The following is an 18,618-nucleotide window of genomic DNA, read 5'->3' on the forward strand; positions in this document are numbered from 1 at the left end:
TGCTCAGCAAGTGGGCACGCTGCAGGCACAGAGCCGTGTCGTGATATTGGAAAGACACAGGCTTTGGTGGCAGCTCATCCACTTACTAACTACATGCCCTGGAGCAGAGCACATTTTTGAATTTTAGATTTCTCCATGTGAAAAGAGGGCTAGTAATAGGGCTTTGTGAGAACTGGTGATGGTGAGGTGAGTGGCACACATTAGATGCTCAGAATTGTTGTTATGATTACTGTTGAACACAGCAGAAAACAGACCAGCCTAGAGGAGAGGCTTCCCTCTGGAGGTGAAGCCTCAAGCATCCAAAATGCCTTACACCTAATATCCTACCTATCCTACCACGTCCCCTGCCGCTGGCTTCCACCCAGGCTGATGCTTTTGTGCAGAGTCTTAGGTTTGATTTACCTTGAAGCACCGAGCCAGAAGCACTCTCTGGCCCTCCAAGCATCACGGCTCCAGCCAGAAAAACCGGAAACCCTACAGCCTTCGTAAGACAGAAGAAAGTTGATACTACTAACACCTTACTTTCCTATAGTACTGGTTACTTTCAAAACTGTACTAGCAGTGTGAGCTAGCAGGTGTAGCTCTACGTCCCTGTGTAGATGGGGAAACCAGCTCAAAGAGGTTAAATCAGCACTGTCCTATAGAAGTATCGTGCGACTCACGTATGTACTTCTGAATGTCCTCATAGCCACGTTAAAAAAAGGTAAAGGGAAGCAGATAAAATTCATTTTAGTAGTGTATTTCATTTAACCCAGTATATCTAGAATATTCTCATTTTAACATGTGACCAACGCTTTCAAATTATGAATGAGATCTTTTCTGTTCTTCTCTTCACGTTAAGTCTGGGAAATCCAGTGTGTATCTCACACTGCCAGCACCTCTCAGTTCAGACCAGCCACAATGCAAGTGTCAGTAAGCTGCATGTGGCCAGTGGCTCCCATACTCAGCAGCACAGGGCTCCGGGGCTAAAATCTTCACCCCAGACCCCACCACAGGTTTGGGGAGAGCTGAGGTTGCAGTGAGGATTTCCCCGTTTCTGATCCGGGCTCATGAGGTCAGTGTGAGGAGTAAATTCATTTTGGTAGTAATTTAGCTCAGTACAGCGCCTGGCAGACTCAAGGCCTCGGTCAGTGATCAAGGGAGTCCTTTCTAAAGGGGTCCCCTCCTGTGCTATCAGGGCCCATCTACTGCAGGAAGCCTCGCAAGGCATGTGGGTTAACTCACCTCTTTCCAAGTCAGTCCACTTCCCCTGAGCGTGCAGTTCCCCAAGCCAGGAGGGGCCGTGGAGGTTGCTGCTAGAATGGTTTTCCTTGGAGGGTTTGGAGTTTTCCAGGGGAGTCAGACAAGGCCACAGCCACTCAGAGAGCTTTTCGCACAAAAAACACTGGTGGCCCCTCCCAGGTGCTGGCCCCACGGGAGGCGCCGTGGGGAACTTGGGCAAGCCACACCCACCGCTTGATCATCTCTGCCCCCGAGCTCGTGCTTTCTCCTGGGTGCCTTCCCCTCCCCCAAGCTCCCACTTTGTTCCTAGCCACCTCAAATGCCACCCTCTGAGCATCCTTCCTTGACTCTTGCCCCAGCTTCCCTCCTCACCCCGAAAACCTGGAGGCAGACGCTCCCTCCTTTCCCGTAGCGTTGCCTGCGCCTCCCAGAGGCCCTTGTTACACCCCACCTGTCTTCTGGGTCCTCCTCTCCTGAGGTGGCTGACCTGCCATGCTGGCATCCCCTAAAGATTCTGTCTGACCCTGATTTACCTCCAAATTCTTCCAGCATCTGCTTCTCAGCTGGTACTCGATGAAGAAACGAATGAGAGAATGAATGAGCGGAGTTAATCTTATCCCAGTTTAACTGAAAGAACAGTGACTGTGGCTTCTTCCATAAACTCTCAGCAGAAAAAAAAATATCTATGCTGGGATTACAGAGTGAGAATCATCAAACAATCTTACCCAAAAACACAGACTCCTAAGCTCCATTCCCCCAGAGACTGTTTTGTAGGTCTGGGGTTGGGCCCAGGAAGCTGTATGTGTTTTCATCTCTCTAAGACATTCTACAGCCTAGACAGGCTTGAAAAGACCTGATTCAGATCATTTAATCAATGGGAAGACTAGAGATTAGATATAGATGTGCATATATATATGGTACAGCTACAAGGCCCACAGGGAAAAAGCACTATGATTTCATTTCACAAGTATTCTTAGGTGTTAACCACGTAAAGGATTTTTGGGTCCTTTGGTTAAAATGTAGCATTTATGAAGAAGTATAGGCAAGAAGGAAGAAAGCCAGCGGCCTCACTCAGAAGGGCTTTGGATTCCCTGCTGGACAAGTGGGCTGTGTTCACAGAGTAGCGGGGAGCATCACCCCTGGGAGAACAGCAGTGCCCTAGAGCAGGATACCCAAGGAGCACACGGCCAAGACGTCCGCGTCTTCACACCAGGTTCTTCTTCCCGCAGGTCTCCTGTGATGGCCGGCGGACTGTTCGCCGTGGATCGGAAGTGGTTCTGGGAGCTGGGCGGGTACGACCCAGGCTTGGAGATATGGGGAGGGGAGCAGTATGAAATCTCATTCAAGGTGAGCTCTTGGGAAGCCCCTTTGTCCTTGGCAGGGTGCCCGTGGCGCCTGTCCTGGCAGGCTGCCTGCTTAGCGTCTGTCTGAGCCTGGTGAACAAATCGGGAGCCGCCAGCCACTGCTTGCTGTGTGTGTGTCGGTAGGGGGTGCGGAGCGGAGGCGGCAGCGTGGAGATCCTCAGGTTGACAAAGGCTGGCCTCAGCCACAGCTCTGGCTGGTGTTTGCCTTGCATTGTCCCTTCTCAGATGACAGTGTTGGAATAAAACAGGCCTCACTTCCCCAGAGATGGTGTGTCTCCCATTGAGATGACCAGCCGACCAGCAGAGGGGAAGAGAGAGCACAACGGCCGAACAAGACACGTGGGCCGGCAGGAAGCTCTGCTCTGAGAATGGTCCCCTGGCCTCACAGAAACCAACTTGTCTTTAGTGGTTCCTGGCCACCCCTCTCGAGTCTTCCCTTTGTATCTGTCTCTGCTGGAGTTTGATGTACAGAGACCAGGGGCTAAGAGCTTGAGTTGTGGGGTCAGAGAAGCCTGGGTTCCAATCCCAACTCCATCACTCAGTTGCTGTGTGACTTTGGGCAAGTTAGATTACCTCTCTGAGCTTTCTGCCCTCATCTAAGAGAATAATCATACTACCTACTTTACAGAGCTTTTGTGAAGATTAAATGAGATAATAGCTAGAAAGTGGTTAGCACCCAACCTGGGGACACAACCAATTAATAACTGGTAGAAATTATTAAAGAGTCAGTGAAAATATATTTACTGTAACCTAATAGACCGGCCCATGTGCTGTAGAAGCTTCTGACAATGGTGATAAAGGAGGTGATGGTTACTAGTTAACTATGCAAACTTCTGAGGCCCCATTCCTCCCCTTTTTGTGGGATTTTTGTATTGATCTCAAGTGAAGAACAGAGGCTTCGTCCCTCTGAGGGGAAGGTTAGCTTGTCCTGTGGCCCTGTGGTCAGCCAGGGCCTGCTTCCAACACCCCTAGAACCCCTGGTAAGGCATATCCCCAACCCATGAGGGATGGCCAGCAGCATAACTGGGCTGGGCCCTGTGAATACGCCTGCCAAGGAACCCGGATGCCTGCCAAGTCGGGCATCAACTTCTTATGCAAAGGACCATTGTCACACACGGCAATTAAGGTTTCGGCGCTGGGGTTAGATTGCCTAGGTCAGGTCGTAGCTCTGCTACTTCGTGCCAGCTGTGTGATCTTGGACAAAGAATCCTTAGCCTCCCTGAGCCTCAGTTTCTGCTTCCATAAAATGGGTTTAATGATACTTTAATTCTCACAGGGTTGTTGAGAGCATTAAATAAGCCCATTCTTGTTAGGATGACTTAATAAATATCCTAAAAATTATTTTCATTATTGTCATTGTCCTTGTGTATGCCACTGGGTGAGCAGTTCAGAACTGGGGGACATAAATTCTTGATTAGCAGGAAAACAACCTGTAATTCTACTGAAACATTATTTTGGTTTGAAAGGCAGTCTATGTCCATTTCACCTTCAGACTTCTGAAGTTGTCTCCCATAAGGGGGCCAGCCCCCTAAATAAAACTAATATTAAAATCCAGGGGTGATATTAAAAATATTTAACAACAATGATGACACAAGCACCAATCAGTCAGAGCGGATGCCAGCTGTCAACCACTGTGCATCCACCCTGGTGTGCGGCAACTCAAGTGCAGCCATGATCAGAGCTGGCAGTACCCTGTGTGGAGCCCTTCACAAGTGTTGGCTTATTTAATCCTCAAAGCAACCCTAGGAGGGTGGTATCATTATTATAAACATTTCACAGGGGGGCAGGTGGAACTCAGACCCAGGTCCCACACAGTTGACACTAACAGGACCAGGACCTGAACCCAGGTCTGCCCAACTGCAAAGCCCATGCTCTCACCCGCCATGTTGTATAGGCCTCTGCAGGGACGTGAGAGCACTTGAGAGGAAAACTAGCCTAAGAGGTTGGCTGTAATCTCTTACTCTTTCTTCTCAGTTTTTGCCTCCTCCTGGGGTTAACTTACTAGGATATCCTGCAGCCTCTCAATGAAGTGAACTAGTAACAGTCTAAGTCGGAAATAGGTTTGCTCTCCCAGCCAACTCTGATCCATCAGTAGGAGCTGCCCCAGTTCTGTGTTAATATGTATTGCAAGGCTGTGTTTGAGCTTATCAGAAAAGGAGTGGTGATTGATTAGTGATGTCTGCCCTGGGTGCAGGTTTGGCGAGCGATGGCACATATGTCATTTATTTAGTATCCCTAGCCCATGCAATCTAATTTTCCAAATGTCACATCCTTACAGTGGAATCACATACAAGGAATCAAAAGAGTTTTAACTTCACAGTTCCTCAATCTGTCAATTAAACAAACTTAATTTATGACGTTTTCTACTAAGTTTTTTCCCAGAAATGGGCACATCAGTGTTCTGAGTTCTCACCAGAATGTAAACTCCAGTAGGGTAACCATCTTTGTCTGTTGTATCCCAAGAACCAACAGGGTTGCCTGACCGGGAGAAGGCACTTAATAAATAAGTGAATACTCTGAATACTCAGAGCAGGTGTAATACTGGCCAGAACCAGCCTCCTTGGTCAAGAAGTTCCCCTCCGTGGGAGGGGAGTGATTGGAGAAAAACGAGCACAAAGGAGTTTCTAAAGCCAAAATAATTTCAGTCTGTGCGTTTCAAAGACCCATTTGATGATGCTCATCAGGCAATTATGGCAGAACAATTGGCATTTTCCCACCACAGTTTATTTATAAAAGACACGGCTATTGGAAGTCTCTCATCCGGGAGGGGGAGGGAGGCTGGCTCCTGTTGCCATTTGATCCAATTATCTCCTTCATTCTGGAGAGGAGATGAGACAGTGTAATGAGGAGTCCCCCAGGTCTGAAAGGGAGACATTTCTCCCTGGGCTTTCTCTCTCTGGGCTTTGAGAGCGCGAGTTCCTGGAGCCGGCGGCAGCCCCTCTGCCAGTGCACTGTCTCCCGGGCCCCCGCGGAAGGCCTGCCCACAGCGCTGAGGGCACAGGAGAGCCCGTTCGTCTGCCGGCAACACCTCCCTGGAATGCCGGGTGTTCTGTTTCAGCCAGAGCAGGGCATTTACGAAGGGCCAAGTTCCCTCTGATTAATCTCTACTGAGATCCCTTTTCTTCTTGGTGACAGAGAAGAGAGACTGGTCTGAAAGGCATGAGTGTATTTTCAGAAATTAAGATAAATTGATACGTTAAAAAAAAAGACAAATTGATACGTGCCATCAGGGCTGATGGATTAATAATTCGGCTCCAATCTCAGACCAGGCCATCTATCCTGATGGGAAAACCCCAGAAGAGATGTTCCGAAGGCTCTGAAATTTCTAGGAGAGTCATCGACTCTTTTTTTTCCCCCCTCTCTCTCGCAGCCAATAGAGCTTCTGTTTCCAAAAGGCACGGTCACATATGAGAGTTCTCCTGCTTGGCAGTTAGACTCTTCTCAGTTCTAGTGGGCGGATAAATCTTTAACCCTGTAGCCTGGCCTATACCCACCTCCGTGAGCTGCTTACCACCCCTTACCTTCTCTCCACTCTCCTCCGCATTGCGTTAGTCTGGACTCTTGGTAACAGGTCACCGAAATCCCGGTCAATCTGACCCCAGTCTGACTTAAGCAAAAAAATCAGAATTGATTGGCCCACCCAACTGAAATTCCAGGGTAGATCTCCAGACCCGGCTGGATCCCAGGACTAACCCATCTCATCTAGACTCCATCTCGCTTAGTCCCTCAGCTCTGCTTTCATCTGGGTTGGCTTTCCTCTCAGGCAAGTTTTCACTTGTGGAAATACCCAGCAGCCCAGTGGGAAAAGAGTTTCTATTTCCCATGATTCCTGTAGTAAGTCCCCAAGTCGAGTCTCATTGCCCCTTCCTGAACAATGTTCTGATCTGTCAACTGCAGCCTGAGTCTGATTGGTCACATGCCCATCCTGGAGCTGGGAAAGTGGGATGAGCTGGCTCCCTAAAGGAAAGCCCAGGCATTGTGTGCAGAAGGGGGAATGGAGGCGGGGCGGGGCAAACCACCGATGTCCACCTGACCCAGCCATACAGAACGGCTTACAAGCCCCAGGCTCATATGCCTGGCTATCTTTGAAGGCATGCACTGTTCACTTTTCCTGAAATGCCCTTCCTTGGTCTGGCCAACCCACAGTCATCCTTCTGGGTTCAGCTCATCTATACGGTGTCCTCTCAGCCTTACCTGAGCTCCCTTTGATGCTTAGGGACCACCCGAATGTCACTCCCAGCATGGCACCCAGTACCTCCTGTTGACAGGACCCAAGGGTTGGCCTGTCTCCCCCACTGCACTCTGAGCTTCCTCGAGGCAGGGAGTGGGTTTTGTCCATCTCTATACCCCAGTTTCTGGCCCAGAATAGGTGTTTTAGATAACTGTTAGTGGCATCAGTTCCTATCTTATATAACTTCCTTCATCCTGCCCTTCCCAGGCTTACATCTGCATCTTTGGGTGATGGCGATGTGGCAGGAGAGGTACTCAATGAGAAGGCAGGGCACTGGCTTCTCATCTCTGCTCTCTGTCCACCTGGAGACCCTGGACCAATTGCTTGATCTCTCTGGCCCTCACATCCCAGATGGTGCTGATAGAGTTTTCCTTCCTACCCAAGAGAGGCTCGAATAAGATGCTGTGGAGAAAGCCCTTGGTCTTACGTGGATGCGAGGGTGGTTGGATTAGAGGTGGTGGCAGCAGGACCAGCAGAAAAGGGACCTGCACAGTGTCCCCAGGAGGCTGAGGTTAGGATGTCTTCAACTTTGAGGGCCAGGAGAGGAGAAGTGTCCACGGGACAACGTCGCTGAGCTGGCGTGAGAAAGATGTGGGCCTTGACGCAATGTAAGTGGGTATATCTTCTGTTAGCAATTCGGCAGAATCCGTTACATTTCAAAGCAAGCACATTCTTTTACCCAAAATTTCACGCCCAGGAGTTTAGCCAAGAGAGATAGAGCAAAGATTGAGGTAGGAGCTATCTGTTGAAGCATTACTTACGAAAGGGGAAGACTGAAAATGACCTAAGTGTACATCCTTAGGGGATAAATAAGTTAGAGCACATCCCAACAGTGAAATATTATGTAAAAGAAGTTAGATGCCTCCAAAATTAAGTTTTAAAAAAAGATGTGAAAATTTTGTTTTTATGTATGTATATATAGTCGCGTGTTTAATCTTAAAAAATATGACAAATGCAAACAAACAAACAAAAAACTGAGAAGAATCTCCTTCTAGTTTACTGAGCACCCACATGCAGTAACGTGGGGCCCCGTGCCCCCCCACTTTATAGATGAGGAAACTGAGTCTTGGGTTAAATCCTTCCACAATGTCACGTGGTTGGAACAAGGATTTCAGCCCTGCTGTCTGACTTCAGACTGATCCTTTGCCAAGGCCACGGTGCCGCGGAAGCTTCCCATCCCTTGGGGCATCGGGGGTGGGAGGGCTACAGTGTGGCTGTCCCTTTCTGCTTCATTGTTTCTGTAACGTTGAATGCGTTCATCATCAGTACATATCACTTCTGTAATCAGGAGAAAAATTAATATTTTTTTTAACCGAGAAGAAGGGAAGACTGTTGTTTCTTCAGCCTCCCGGCCCACCTCTCCTCCGCCCCATAGACATCCCAGTGCTTCGTTTGGGCCATTTGCAAGTTCAGGGATGAGATTCTCCCCCAGGTGAGGTCTACAGAGAAGGGAGTCACGGTGAGGAGACCCCCAGGGAAGGATGGAGACCCCAAGCGCACCTCTGCAGGGTCTGTTCCAGGAGACAGGGGCAGCAGCCTGCTGCCCTTGGAGAGGAAGATGGAGACGTTCAGAAGGTCCCTTGGGGCAGGCTCGCTTGAGCAAGGGAGTGACAGAAAGCCACACGAGGGAACGAGGGAGAGCCTTGTTCCGAGAGGGAAACCCACCACATCTGAGCAGAGGCAGGAGGCCTCAGTGGTGGGTGGGTCTGCATAGTCCAACACTGATACAGTTACCAAAGGCCAACCCAGCCCCAGACTGCTGTGGGCAGATTTAAAAAAAGGAAGCTCTCAGATTTTCCTTCCTTGGAACTCACGTGTCATCAGGGGGGTTGAGTGAAATAGGGTGTATGTAAAGAAAGTAGTAGGCCCACCAGAAACGGGTGAGGAGTGATGTTGTGACCTGATGCCCCAGGTTCTTAGGGGACAGGGCCAGGGTCCCTCAGCTGGAAGGTGGCAGAGCCAGGGCTAAATCCCAGATGTTCTGACTCTAAGCCCAGTGCTCATTTCATTCCACCTGGTGGGAGGGGGCAGCCTAGAAAGAGACCACTGCTACAGGGAGGCCCCAGAAGTCAGGACCAGCCCTGAGGGGGTTAAGTTGCCACCCAGGAGGGCCTTCGGGGCCCCCACACAAGTGCCAGCGTGCCATCGCCTCTCCCCATCCCTTCCACCACCCGCTGCCAGCCCCCTCTGATTCAGACCAGCTGCAGTGTCGCTGCCGGGAACCCAGCGCTAGCTCCTTCCTTCGCTGGGTTATCCGAGGATGCTGGGAACTTGCTCTGCCGCATGTAGCATTTTCCTCCCAGCCACATGTACCCAGACTTTCTAAGAGCTGTCTGCCAAGAACAGGGAAGGCATTCTGCTCCTGACTTTGAGCAGCCATTTGAAATTCCATGGGTGTCTCTGTCTGTGGGCACCTGCCCCTCCCACCATTCCTCCAGGAAGATGGCTCGGAAGCCCGAGGGTCACCTGTGGTACATGGCTCCCTAACCAGCCACGTGCCCATCTCTTCATGCCTCGGTCTTTTATTGCTAAAAATGGAGATAACAACTTCTTCACAGGTTTGTTATAAAAACTAAATGGTAGGGACTTCCCCGGCAGTCCAGTGGTTAAGACTCCGTGTTCTCAATGCAGGGGCACAGGTTCCATCCCTGGTCAGGGATCCCACATGCCACAAGGTGAGGGCAAAAATAAAAATTAAAAATTAAATGGTATAAAACGTTTGTTTAGCCTGGAGACAGACAAAAAGAAGGCAGTCAGTGAGTGGTAGCTGTTTGGATCAGAACCTTCGTGTTAAAAAAGGAGGCAGGGGGCTTCCCTGGTGGCGCAGTAGTTGAGAGTCCGCCTGCCGATGCAGGGGACACGGGTTTGTGCCCTGGTCCGGGAAGATGCCACATGCCGCGGAGCGGCTAGGCCCGTGAGCCATGGCCGCTGAGCCTGCACTGCATGTCCAGAGCCTGTGCTCCGCAACGGGAGAGGCCACAACAGTGAGAGGCCTGCGTACCGCAAAAAAAAGAAAAAATAAAAGAAAAAGAGGAAAAAAGGAGGCAGAACGGCACGAGATAGTACATTGACTTTGGAATCAAACCATCTGGGTTCAGGTGAAAGCTCCATGAGCTAGTGGCTGTGTGACCTTGGGAAAGTGACTTAACCTCTCTGGACTTCTTCATCTGTAAAGTGGCAATAGAATGATCCTTATTGCATAGTGTCGGTGTGAGCGTACTATTAATCAAAATGTGTTAAAAGCTTAGCTCAGCGCCTGGCATATTGTAAATTATCAATTATGATAGCTGTTAACGTCGGCATTGTGGTCGATGTGTATGGGCTGCAGTTGCAGGAAGACAGGCGTGGAAAGAGCTTTGAGGCCGGCAAGACAGAGGCCAAAGACCTTGGCTCCAGGCCCAGCTCTGGAATGAGCTCTGAGTGAGACCTGGGACAGTTCACCTGCCCTTTCTGCTGAACCTTTACTTCCTCATTGAAACCCCAAACTCACAGGGCTGTCTAGAGACACAGTGTGAACTGGCAGGCACCACTGTCCTGAGAGGGGCTGTCACTAATCCAGGAGGCACTAGTTCTCAAAGTGTGGTCCCCAGCCCAGCAGCACCAGCATCACCTGGGAACTTGTTAGAAATGTAAATTCTCAGATCCCACGGAGACCTGCTGAGTCAGACATCCTGGGGGTGGGACCCAGCATTCTGTGTTTTAGCAAGCTCTCCAGGTGACTCTGATGCTCACTCGAGACTGAAAATCGTGGCTGTAACCAGTAGGTAAGGTCTGGTACAGAGTGGATGCTCAGGCTGGGGTGTGGAAAGATACAGTAATGGGTAGGTTGGTTGGCAGGGTTGGCCCACAGGTACCAACACCTTCACCCCACTTTCAAGGCTCTATGTCACTGGTCCACCCTTGGCTGCCAGTTTCTGTTCCATCTCTTCTTTTTTTTTTTAATTAATTAATTTATTTTTTTGGCTGTGTTGGGTCTTCGTTTCTGTGTGAGGGCTTTCTCCAGTTGCGGCGAGCGGGGGCCACTCCTCATTGCAGTGTGCGGGCCTCTCACTGTCACGGCCTCTCCCGTTGCAGAGCACAGGCTCCAGATGCGCAGGCTCAGTAGTTGTGGCTCACGGGCCTAGTTGCTCCGCGACATGTGAGATCTTCCCAGACCAGGGCTCGAACCCGTGTCCCCTGCATTGGCAGGCAGATTCTTAACCACTGTGCCACCAGGGAAGCCCCCATCTCTTCCAACAGGGTTTTAGAGCAAGGCTGACCAGTGACCAGGCTATGTGTGAATGAATGAACGAACGAATGAATGTTTGTACTGGGCTGCATTGTTCATGGAAAGAAAAGCACATGTGCCCAAGAGAGTAGAAATGTGGGTGCACTGCAGCTGGCTCTCAGCAGCATGCACGTGTGGTGTCCAGGGGGTGTGGAGGGGATCAGAGGTGACCGGAGCAGGGGGCAGAGGCCTTGACTGCAAGCCCAGGGTGACCCCTTTGTCCTGCAGATAATACAAGTGCCAAGAGGGGTCTTTGTGGGAGACCATGATAGGGTCAGGACCAGGCTTTAGAAAGATCGAAGGTGCAGTCTCAGATCTGCCTAGTTCTGGGGGCCCCCACCCTGGAATCCACTCTGGGCTCTGCCACTTATGAGCCGAGGAGCCCTGGGGAAGGCACTGGACCTCGCTAGGCCTCGCTTTCCTCATGTGTAAGAGGCATGCCAGTACCTCCCCCACTGGGTGGTTGGGAGATTGTGCTATTTCAAATATGAACCAAAACCTAACAGATCCTGAAACTTAAGTGAATTCATTTATTAAAGAAAAAAAAAAGCCCTAATGTAAGGCAACCACCCCCCATTTTTTGGCCAAGTTGACTATAAACACCTCAGGAGGGCTTCCCTGGTGGCGCAGTGGTTGATAGTCCGCCTGCCGATGCAGGGGACACGGGTTCATGCCCCGGTCCAGGAAGATCCCACATGCCATGAAACGGCTGGGCCCATGAGCCATGGCCGCTGAGCCTGCGTGTCCAGAGCCTGTACTCTGCAACAGGAGAGGCCACAACAGTGAGAGGCCCGTGTACCGCACACACAAAAAAAAATAAAATAAAATATTGTTTTTCTTTATTTAATTAATTAATTTATTTATTTTTGGCTGCATTGCGTCTTCGTTGCTGCACATGAGCTTTCTCTAGTTGCGGCGATCAGGGACTACTCTTCATTGGTGGTGCACAGGCTGCTCATTGCGGTGGCTTCTCTTGTTGCCGAGCACGGCCTCTAGGTGCACGGGCTTCAGTAGTTACAGGACGTGGGCTCAGTAGTTGTGGCTCACAGACTCCAGAGCGCAGGTCAGTAGCTGTGGTACACGGGCTTAGTTGCTCTGCGGCATGTAGGATCCTCCCAGACCAGAGCTCGAACCCGTGTCCCCTGCATTGGCAGGCGGCTTCTTAACTACTGTGCCACCAGGGAAGCCCCAGGATATTGTTGAAACAGTCAGATATTCAATGTATTAATTTAGATACACATATGCTTAAAACTATATTGTATAAAATCATATATTAATCTAGAAGTAAATTTAAATGGATTTTTAAAAGAAAAATAAAATTGGGTTTTTTCCTGCTCTTTTACCAACTGTACCCTGTAACCAGTATAAGCATCTAAAATGAACATGAGTGAGATTCTTTCATACTGGTGAGACTTCCTGAAACAGTATCTTGTTGTTCGAAACAAGCTAATATGTTCAAAATCATATGAACTTACAGAAAACATGGATCCAACGCCATTCCTTCTTTTCTGAAGGGAAACTGCGTGGCATATTTGTGGCGCCCACCACCAGTAGCGCCAGCCACCATGTGCCCAGGTAGCACCATTAGGATTGCTCAGAGTCCTCTATGCTTCAGAATTACCTCATTCCAGCCTCATCACAACCCTAGGAGGGAGGCACAGTAATACATCCCATACTGCAGGTGAGGAAACTGAGGCTTTCAGATTCATGAAACTTGCTTAAGAGCCAGAACCAAGCTCATCACGGCTACCCTGTGTTCTTCCTAAGCTCAGAGATAATGCAGGATAATTGGTGACGATTATTCTTTTAATTGCATATTAATGGTGCAGCTCCCAAGCGCAACTGAACAGGGTTTGGACTTCATTGGGGTCCTCAGCTGCTGCCAGCAGCAAAAGCCATGGCTGACTGGTGTCTTCTCCCCTCCCTGGGCAGGTAGGGTGCCCATCCATTACTGACTGGTTTCCAGGCAGCCGTTTCCTTGAGAGAGAGGTTTCGCCCCACCCCTGCTCACTCGCGGTCCCCTCAGCAGGACGGCCCCTTTGCCACGCACTCACCGGAGCCCACTGTGTCTTCCTGAAGCTCATCACCACTCGTTTCTTTCCTCCTCAGTTTAGGAGGTAAGAGCGACTAATTGTCTTTTATAGACACTGTAATGAAGCCTGTCATCACACAAAAGAAGTTTGCTAATAAAGTAAATCAAAGCAGCAATGAAAATGAATGGGGAGCAAGCTTTTACAATTAGATTTGTACTTGTCTAGTGGCATGGTGCTTCCAGGGAGAAGACTGTTCCACAGGAGAAAACAGCACCAAGGAACGAGATGGCAGGGTGTGTCTGGAAACTCCTTATGGTGGAACAAGGCTCCCGGAGCAGACAGCTGCACCCCCCGCGGGGATGGAGACTAGGAAGGGCATGGAGGGGAGGGAGGGAAGAAAGCTGACAGCAGAGAGGGGCTGCAAGATGTCATCTCAGTGGCCTGTCTTTGTCCCCATCCATATATGACGGGGTCCCGGCCAAACACGGTTGCAGCTGCTGCCAGCTCTGCAGCTCCCCTTCTCTCTGCCACCAGCTGGGCTCTTCTGCCGGTGTATTACTTGGGGGAGAGGCAAAGACCCTCGGGCAACCAAGCCCCGTGACTATACCCCACCCGCCTGGCACTGTCATTCTCCTGGTCAGTTGCAGGTTCTGCCGCAAAGTCTGTTTGAAAAACTCCATCATGTCTCTGAGCTTCACTTTATCCATTTGGGAAATCAGGCCATAGGATACAAAAATACCATGGTGTTGAGCAGAAGGGCAAATACTGTATCTTTTCAAGGTGGTGGTATTTCTCGTTCTTTCGCAAATAGAAATGACTAACATTAATCAGGTTTGCTACGGCCAGGCATCAGGCTGAGCGCTCTTCACAGCTTGCCTCAGTCCATCTCAGCAGCCTTGCAAGGTAGCAGTGACCATCATCCCCAGGTCACACGGCTGCACTGGTGGTGTTGGGATAGGAAAACGGTGCTGTGGTTTCTGTGGGTCTTGGGTGGCTGCTGCCTCAGCTGTGAAGGGAGGGAGGTGGGCCTGAAGGTACATAGGTAGGTGACATGGGCCATGAGCTGAACCTGGAGTCCAGGACCAGATCTGCCCAGCTCCCCAGCCCACGGCAAGTCATGCTGTAATTGCCTGCCTCCAGCTTTTATCATGTCCCGGGGTGGAGAGTCCCCTCCAGTCTGGGGATCCTGCCAGATAAGCAGCGAACACCACGGGGGTGGTGCCTGCTGTGTATGATGTGTTCTGGGGGGCCAGAGGGCCTTCTGAAGGGTTGAGTGTACCCTGAGCTGGGCCCCTCTCAGACGGCTCAGGTGCTTCCAGAGGACTCGGGGCTTGGCAGCAGCTTTTGCTGAACAGGTGTGCGTCTCTCTAAAGGCAGTTCGAGTTCTGACTCAGCCGTCAGAGAGTCATGTCCAGGGCAGGGAAGCCGTGGAGTAAACCCATCGTCCAAAGCCAGCACTCCTCCTGGGCCGCAGACATCCCAGGAATCTGAGGGCATTTTGGATGCCTCAAACCTCTGAGTAGATCAAGGTCACCCTGGTCCCTCAGGAACCTTCCGGCTGATGGCCAGCATGGTCAGGGCCAAAGAAACCCGAGGTCACAGCACAGGGAAGGATTTGGAAATTGATGATCCGTCTGCATAAAGGAAGGTTCCCTGCCAAGCAGAGCCAGAGACACAGCCTCGTTAGCTAATGTGAGTTTAATATGGAGTCGAGAGAGCTGGACACCGGCCTAGTCAGCTGCCCAGGAGACACTCACAAATAGAGCAGGGTGAGGTGTCCTCCACCTGCTCAGTGTTGCTCTGCCTTCCAACAGGCAAGGGCAGCCCAGCGGCGACCTGGGCAATATCCACCAGACAAAAACATTGCTTCCACCTCAGTCACTTTGTATAAAGGGAGAGTTATTGTTACAGGATGCTGGCGCCTGATCTCCTGCTTTGAAAATAAACTTCTTGGCTTGGCCTTGACATTAATCTACCATCAGGAGCCCATTATCTCAAGACCAATGTTCTGTTCTATTGACTGGCTCGATGGTTTTTTTCTCCCCCAAGATCAGAATATAATCGCATTTCTCCAGGCAGCATTTCCACTAATTGCAGCCTCACGCATGCCTATCCCCTGTGGGAAGCCCAGGACAGAGTACATCTGGGGTGGGGAGGAGACAGTTGCTGGCGGGAAGTGATGGGGGACTGAGGCCCCTCAAGTGTGCAAGGAGCCCTTCTGGAGCCCCTGAATTAATCAAGATACGGAGCCGAGTCCCCAGAATCCTGTCAAGCAGTTCAAAGTGGAAAAGGCTCTTTTGCACGGAATCGGGGTTGTAGATATTCCCACTCCTGCTCTTCACTCCACAAATGAGGGAATACAGTAATGAAATTAATAATAAATGTCCCAAATCCAGCCGTGTCCCACCATCGCCACAGTTCCACAGACCCTAAGCCATGACTGCTTTGTATCTACAAAAGTCCCCTAGACCTTCCCTCCCCCAATCCTGTACCCTACAGGCCATCCTGCACTTCACAGAGTCATCTTTGGAAAAGAGAGGTGGATTGTGTTGTCTCCCTCACTGAAGACTTGCAGTGAAGACTCCTAGTTCTGCTGCAAGAGACCCTTATGATTGTCCCACTCACCTCTATGACCTCCCCTCCCCTCACTCCTGCCTTTGCAACCTCTGCTCCAGGCCTCTGGCTCCCTACCCCAGGGCCTTTGCACTCGCTCTTCTCTCCACCTGCTCTCTCACCCTTCAGATCTTTATTTTATTTTACCTTCTCATCATTTAAGTCTCGCCTCAAATACTCCCTTCTAGGTGAGGCTTTCCCTGACAGGTGGGGGTAGCACAGCATCCCATCCATCCATCCAGTGAGTCCATCCAGTTACCTTGCTTTGGCTTCCATAGATCACACATCACCATCTGAAAGTCCCTGTATTAGTTATCTACTGCCACAGGAAAACATAATCTTAAAGCCGTAATAGACAGTTATTATCTCAAAGTTTGTGCAGGTCAGGGATTTGTGCGTGGCTTAGTGAGATAGTTCTGCCTGGGTCTTTCATGAGGTTATAGTCAGGGTATCAGCCAGGGCTGTGGTCATCTGAAGGCTTGACTGGGGCTGGAGGAGCCTTTTAAAAATATTTATTTATTTATTTATTTGGCTCACCGGGTCTTAGATGCAGCACATGGGATCTTTAGTTGCGGCATGCAAACTCTTAATTGCAGCATGCATGCGGGATCTAGTTCCCCGACCAGGGATGGAACCCGGGCCCCCTGCATTGGGAGCACAGAGTCTTAGCCACTGGACCAGCAGGGAAGTCCCTGGAGGAGCCACTTCTAAGATGGCTCGTTCACGTGGTGGGAAGGTTAGCACTATTAGCAGGAGGCTTCAGCTCCTCACCACCTGTACCTCTCCATGGGGCTGCTTGAGTGTCCTCAAAACATGGCAGCTGGCTGCCCCAAAGCAAGTGATCCCAGGGAGCAAGGTGGGAGCCACAGTGTCCTCCGTCATTTCTGTAGTATCCTGTTGGTTACACAGGTCAGTCCTCATGTGCTTCATTTGGGAGGATGCAAACACCAGGAGGCAGGGATCACTGGGGGCTTCTCGGAGTCTGGCCACCACACTCCGCCTCCATGAGAGCAGGGGCCTTGGCCAACTTATTCACTGTGGTATGTGCCCAGCAGCATGTGTGGCCTGTAGCAGGCACTCCATAAATATCAGTCAAATGTATGAACCCATCATTTGCAGTATCTCACACTGCTGTGACTGGGTGCCAGGTCCTGTGCTAATCAGCACCTTACCTGCAATACCGCGTCCCCTGAGCCTGCCTCATTTCATCCTTTACAAGTGAGGAAACTGAGACTCAGAGAAGTTAGGTGCCTTGATCCAAGTCACAAAGCTGTATAGTGGCTGAGTCAGGATTTGAACCCAGGACTGCCAGAGGGGGTCTGTTTAGGCTGGGCCCCTCAGTGGGTTGATTGTACTTGTTAAGAATTCCCACACTGTTGTCAGACCAGGGTTCCAACTCAGGAGATCTCTGTGATACCGGTTGTGGAGGGAGACACAAGAAGCACAGGCAGCCTTGCCCATGAGCCATCCTGCAGGAGAGTCAGGGCAGGGAGGCAGGGGACTGCTCAGGGTGACCCAGCAAGATCTAGAAGGAAACAACAGCATTTAATGCCAGAGTCGGCAAAGGCACAGCCTGGGTGCCACCTTGTCCCCTGTCATACCTGCGGACAGCATCACGAAGTGATCACCACAGTCTTTCCCACAGAGCCCCCGCTATTCCCTCACAATTCTCACACTTGTCCAGAGCTCAGACTCTAGAGTCAGCCCAAGCTGGCTCTGAATCCTGGCCCCACCATGTACCAACCCTGTGACCTTAGAGAAGTTTCTTAGCTTCTCTGAGCCTCGGTTTCTTCATCTGTAAAATGGAGCTCCGTTACTACCTACTTTATGGGTTTTCTGACGAGGCTTCTGTGCAGCTGTGCGTGCGAAGCCCATATCGTATAGCATTTGGCCATGAGTAAGCACTCGATGCCGTGAGCTGTTTTTACTGCTGTTGTCACTGCTGTGTTTTCCTACATCCCTAGTTCTGTGAATGGGGGCTTTAGTACACAGTCCACGCTGATGCTTCCGATGAATGCACGAAGGAACGCTCACCTTTGAGGAGGCCGTGAATTGGAGGCAGAAATATCATCTTCTCTCACTTCTCACCCTGCAGGTGTGGATGTGTGGAGGCCGCATGGAGGACATTCCCTGCTCCAGGGTGGGCCATATCTACAGGAAGTACGTGCCCTACAAGGTCCCCGCCGGAGTCAGCCTGGCCCGGGTAAGGTGGTGGCTTCCCTAGGGGGTGAGATGTTGGCCTACGACCATCGGCAGAGCAGAGACACCCCGTGCCCTAGGCCTAATGGTCCCTAGGAGTGAGGATGTGCCCCTCCCCCCACCCTCCAGGTGAAATCCAGTTTAAAAGAACTTACTTATGGGAATTCCCTGGCGGTCCAGTGGTTGGGACTCCGCACTTTCAAGGCTGAGGGTATGGGTTCAAGCCCTGGCTGGGGAACTAAGATCCCACAAGCCTCGCAGTGTGGCAAACATAAATAAACATAGAAGAACTTACTTAAAGCCCTGCTTAATCACTTATTAGCACTGTGACCTTGGAAGTGTTGCTCTAAGGCTCTGTTTACTCCTTTGCTTCAAGGAAGCTCATTTTTTTCCAAGTCTTAGCATGGCCGGGAGAATTAAGGAGATAATGCAGTTTCCCAAAGTGTGACCAATAAGGTGATTTTAGGTGGTCAACATTTTTATTTCCATGTGTTGAAATTAATGTGGATTAGTGTAGCAAATTCATGATTTCACTGACATTATTACTTAGGATAAAGCTAAAGTAGGTACAAAGTTAGACTAGGGATGATTTAAAGAAACATGTTGGGTAAAATTTAATACAGGTGGAGTGGTGTGTTTGGGAAAGACTGAGATGGCACTTAAAAGCTCCTGGCACAGCGATGGTTAATA

At 50.4% G+C, this 18,618-nt stretch overlaps 1 protein-coding gene across 1 annotated transcript in view; it reads left to right on the top strand.

Moving 5' to 3' along the window:
- GALNT10 (polypeptide N-acetylgalactosaminyltransferase 10) overlaps nt 1-18,618 on the top strand; it is a gene marked incomplete at both ends in the record, with an annotated part of 222,361 nt that overhangs the window by 192,260 nt on the left and 11,483 nt on the right. The window contains 2 exons of the mRNA XM_082652167.1: nt 2,451-2,568; nt 17,825-17,932. Of these exons, the coding sequence (XP_082508293.1) occupies nt 2,451-2,568; nt 17,825-17,932 (226 nt within the window). The remainder of the gene's footprint in view (nt 1-2,450; nt 2,569-17,824; nt 17,933-18,618) is intronic.

The sequence above is a fragment of the Grampus griseus genome (assembly GCF_964374135.1).
Source record: "Grampus griseus genome assembly, chromosome: 3".
In the NCBI taxonomy this organism is placed as follows: domain Eukaryota; kingdom Metazoa; phylum Chordata; class Mammalia; order Artiodactyla; family Delphinidae; genus Grampus; species Grampus griseus.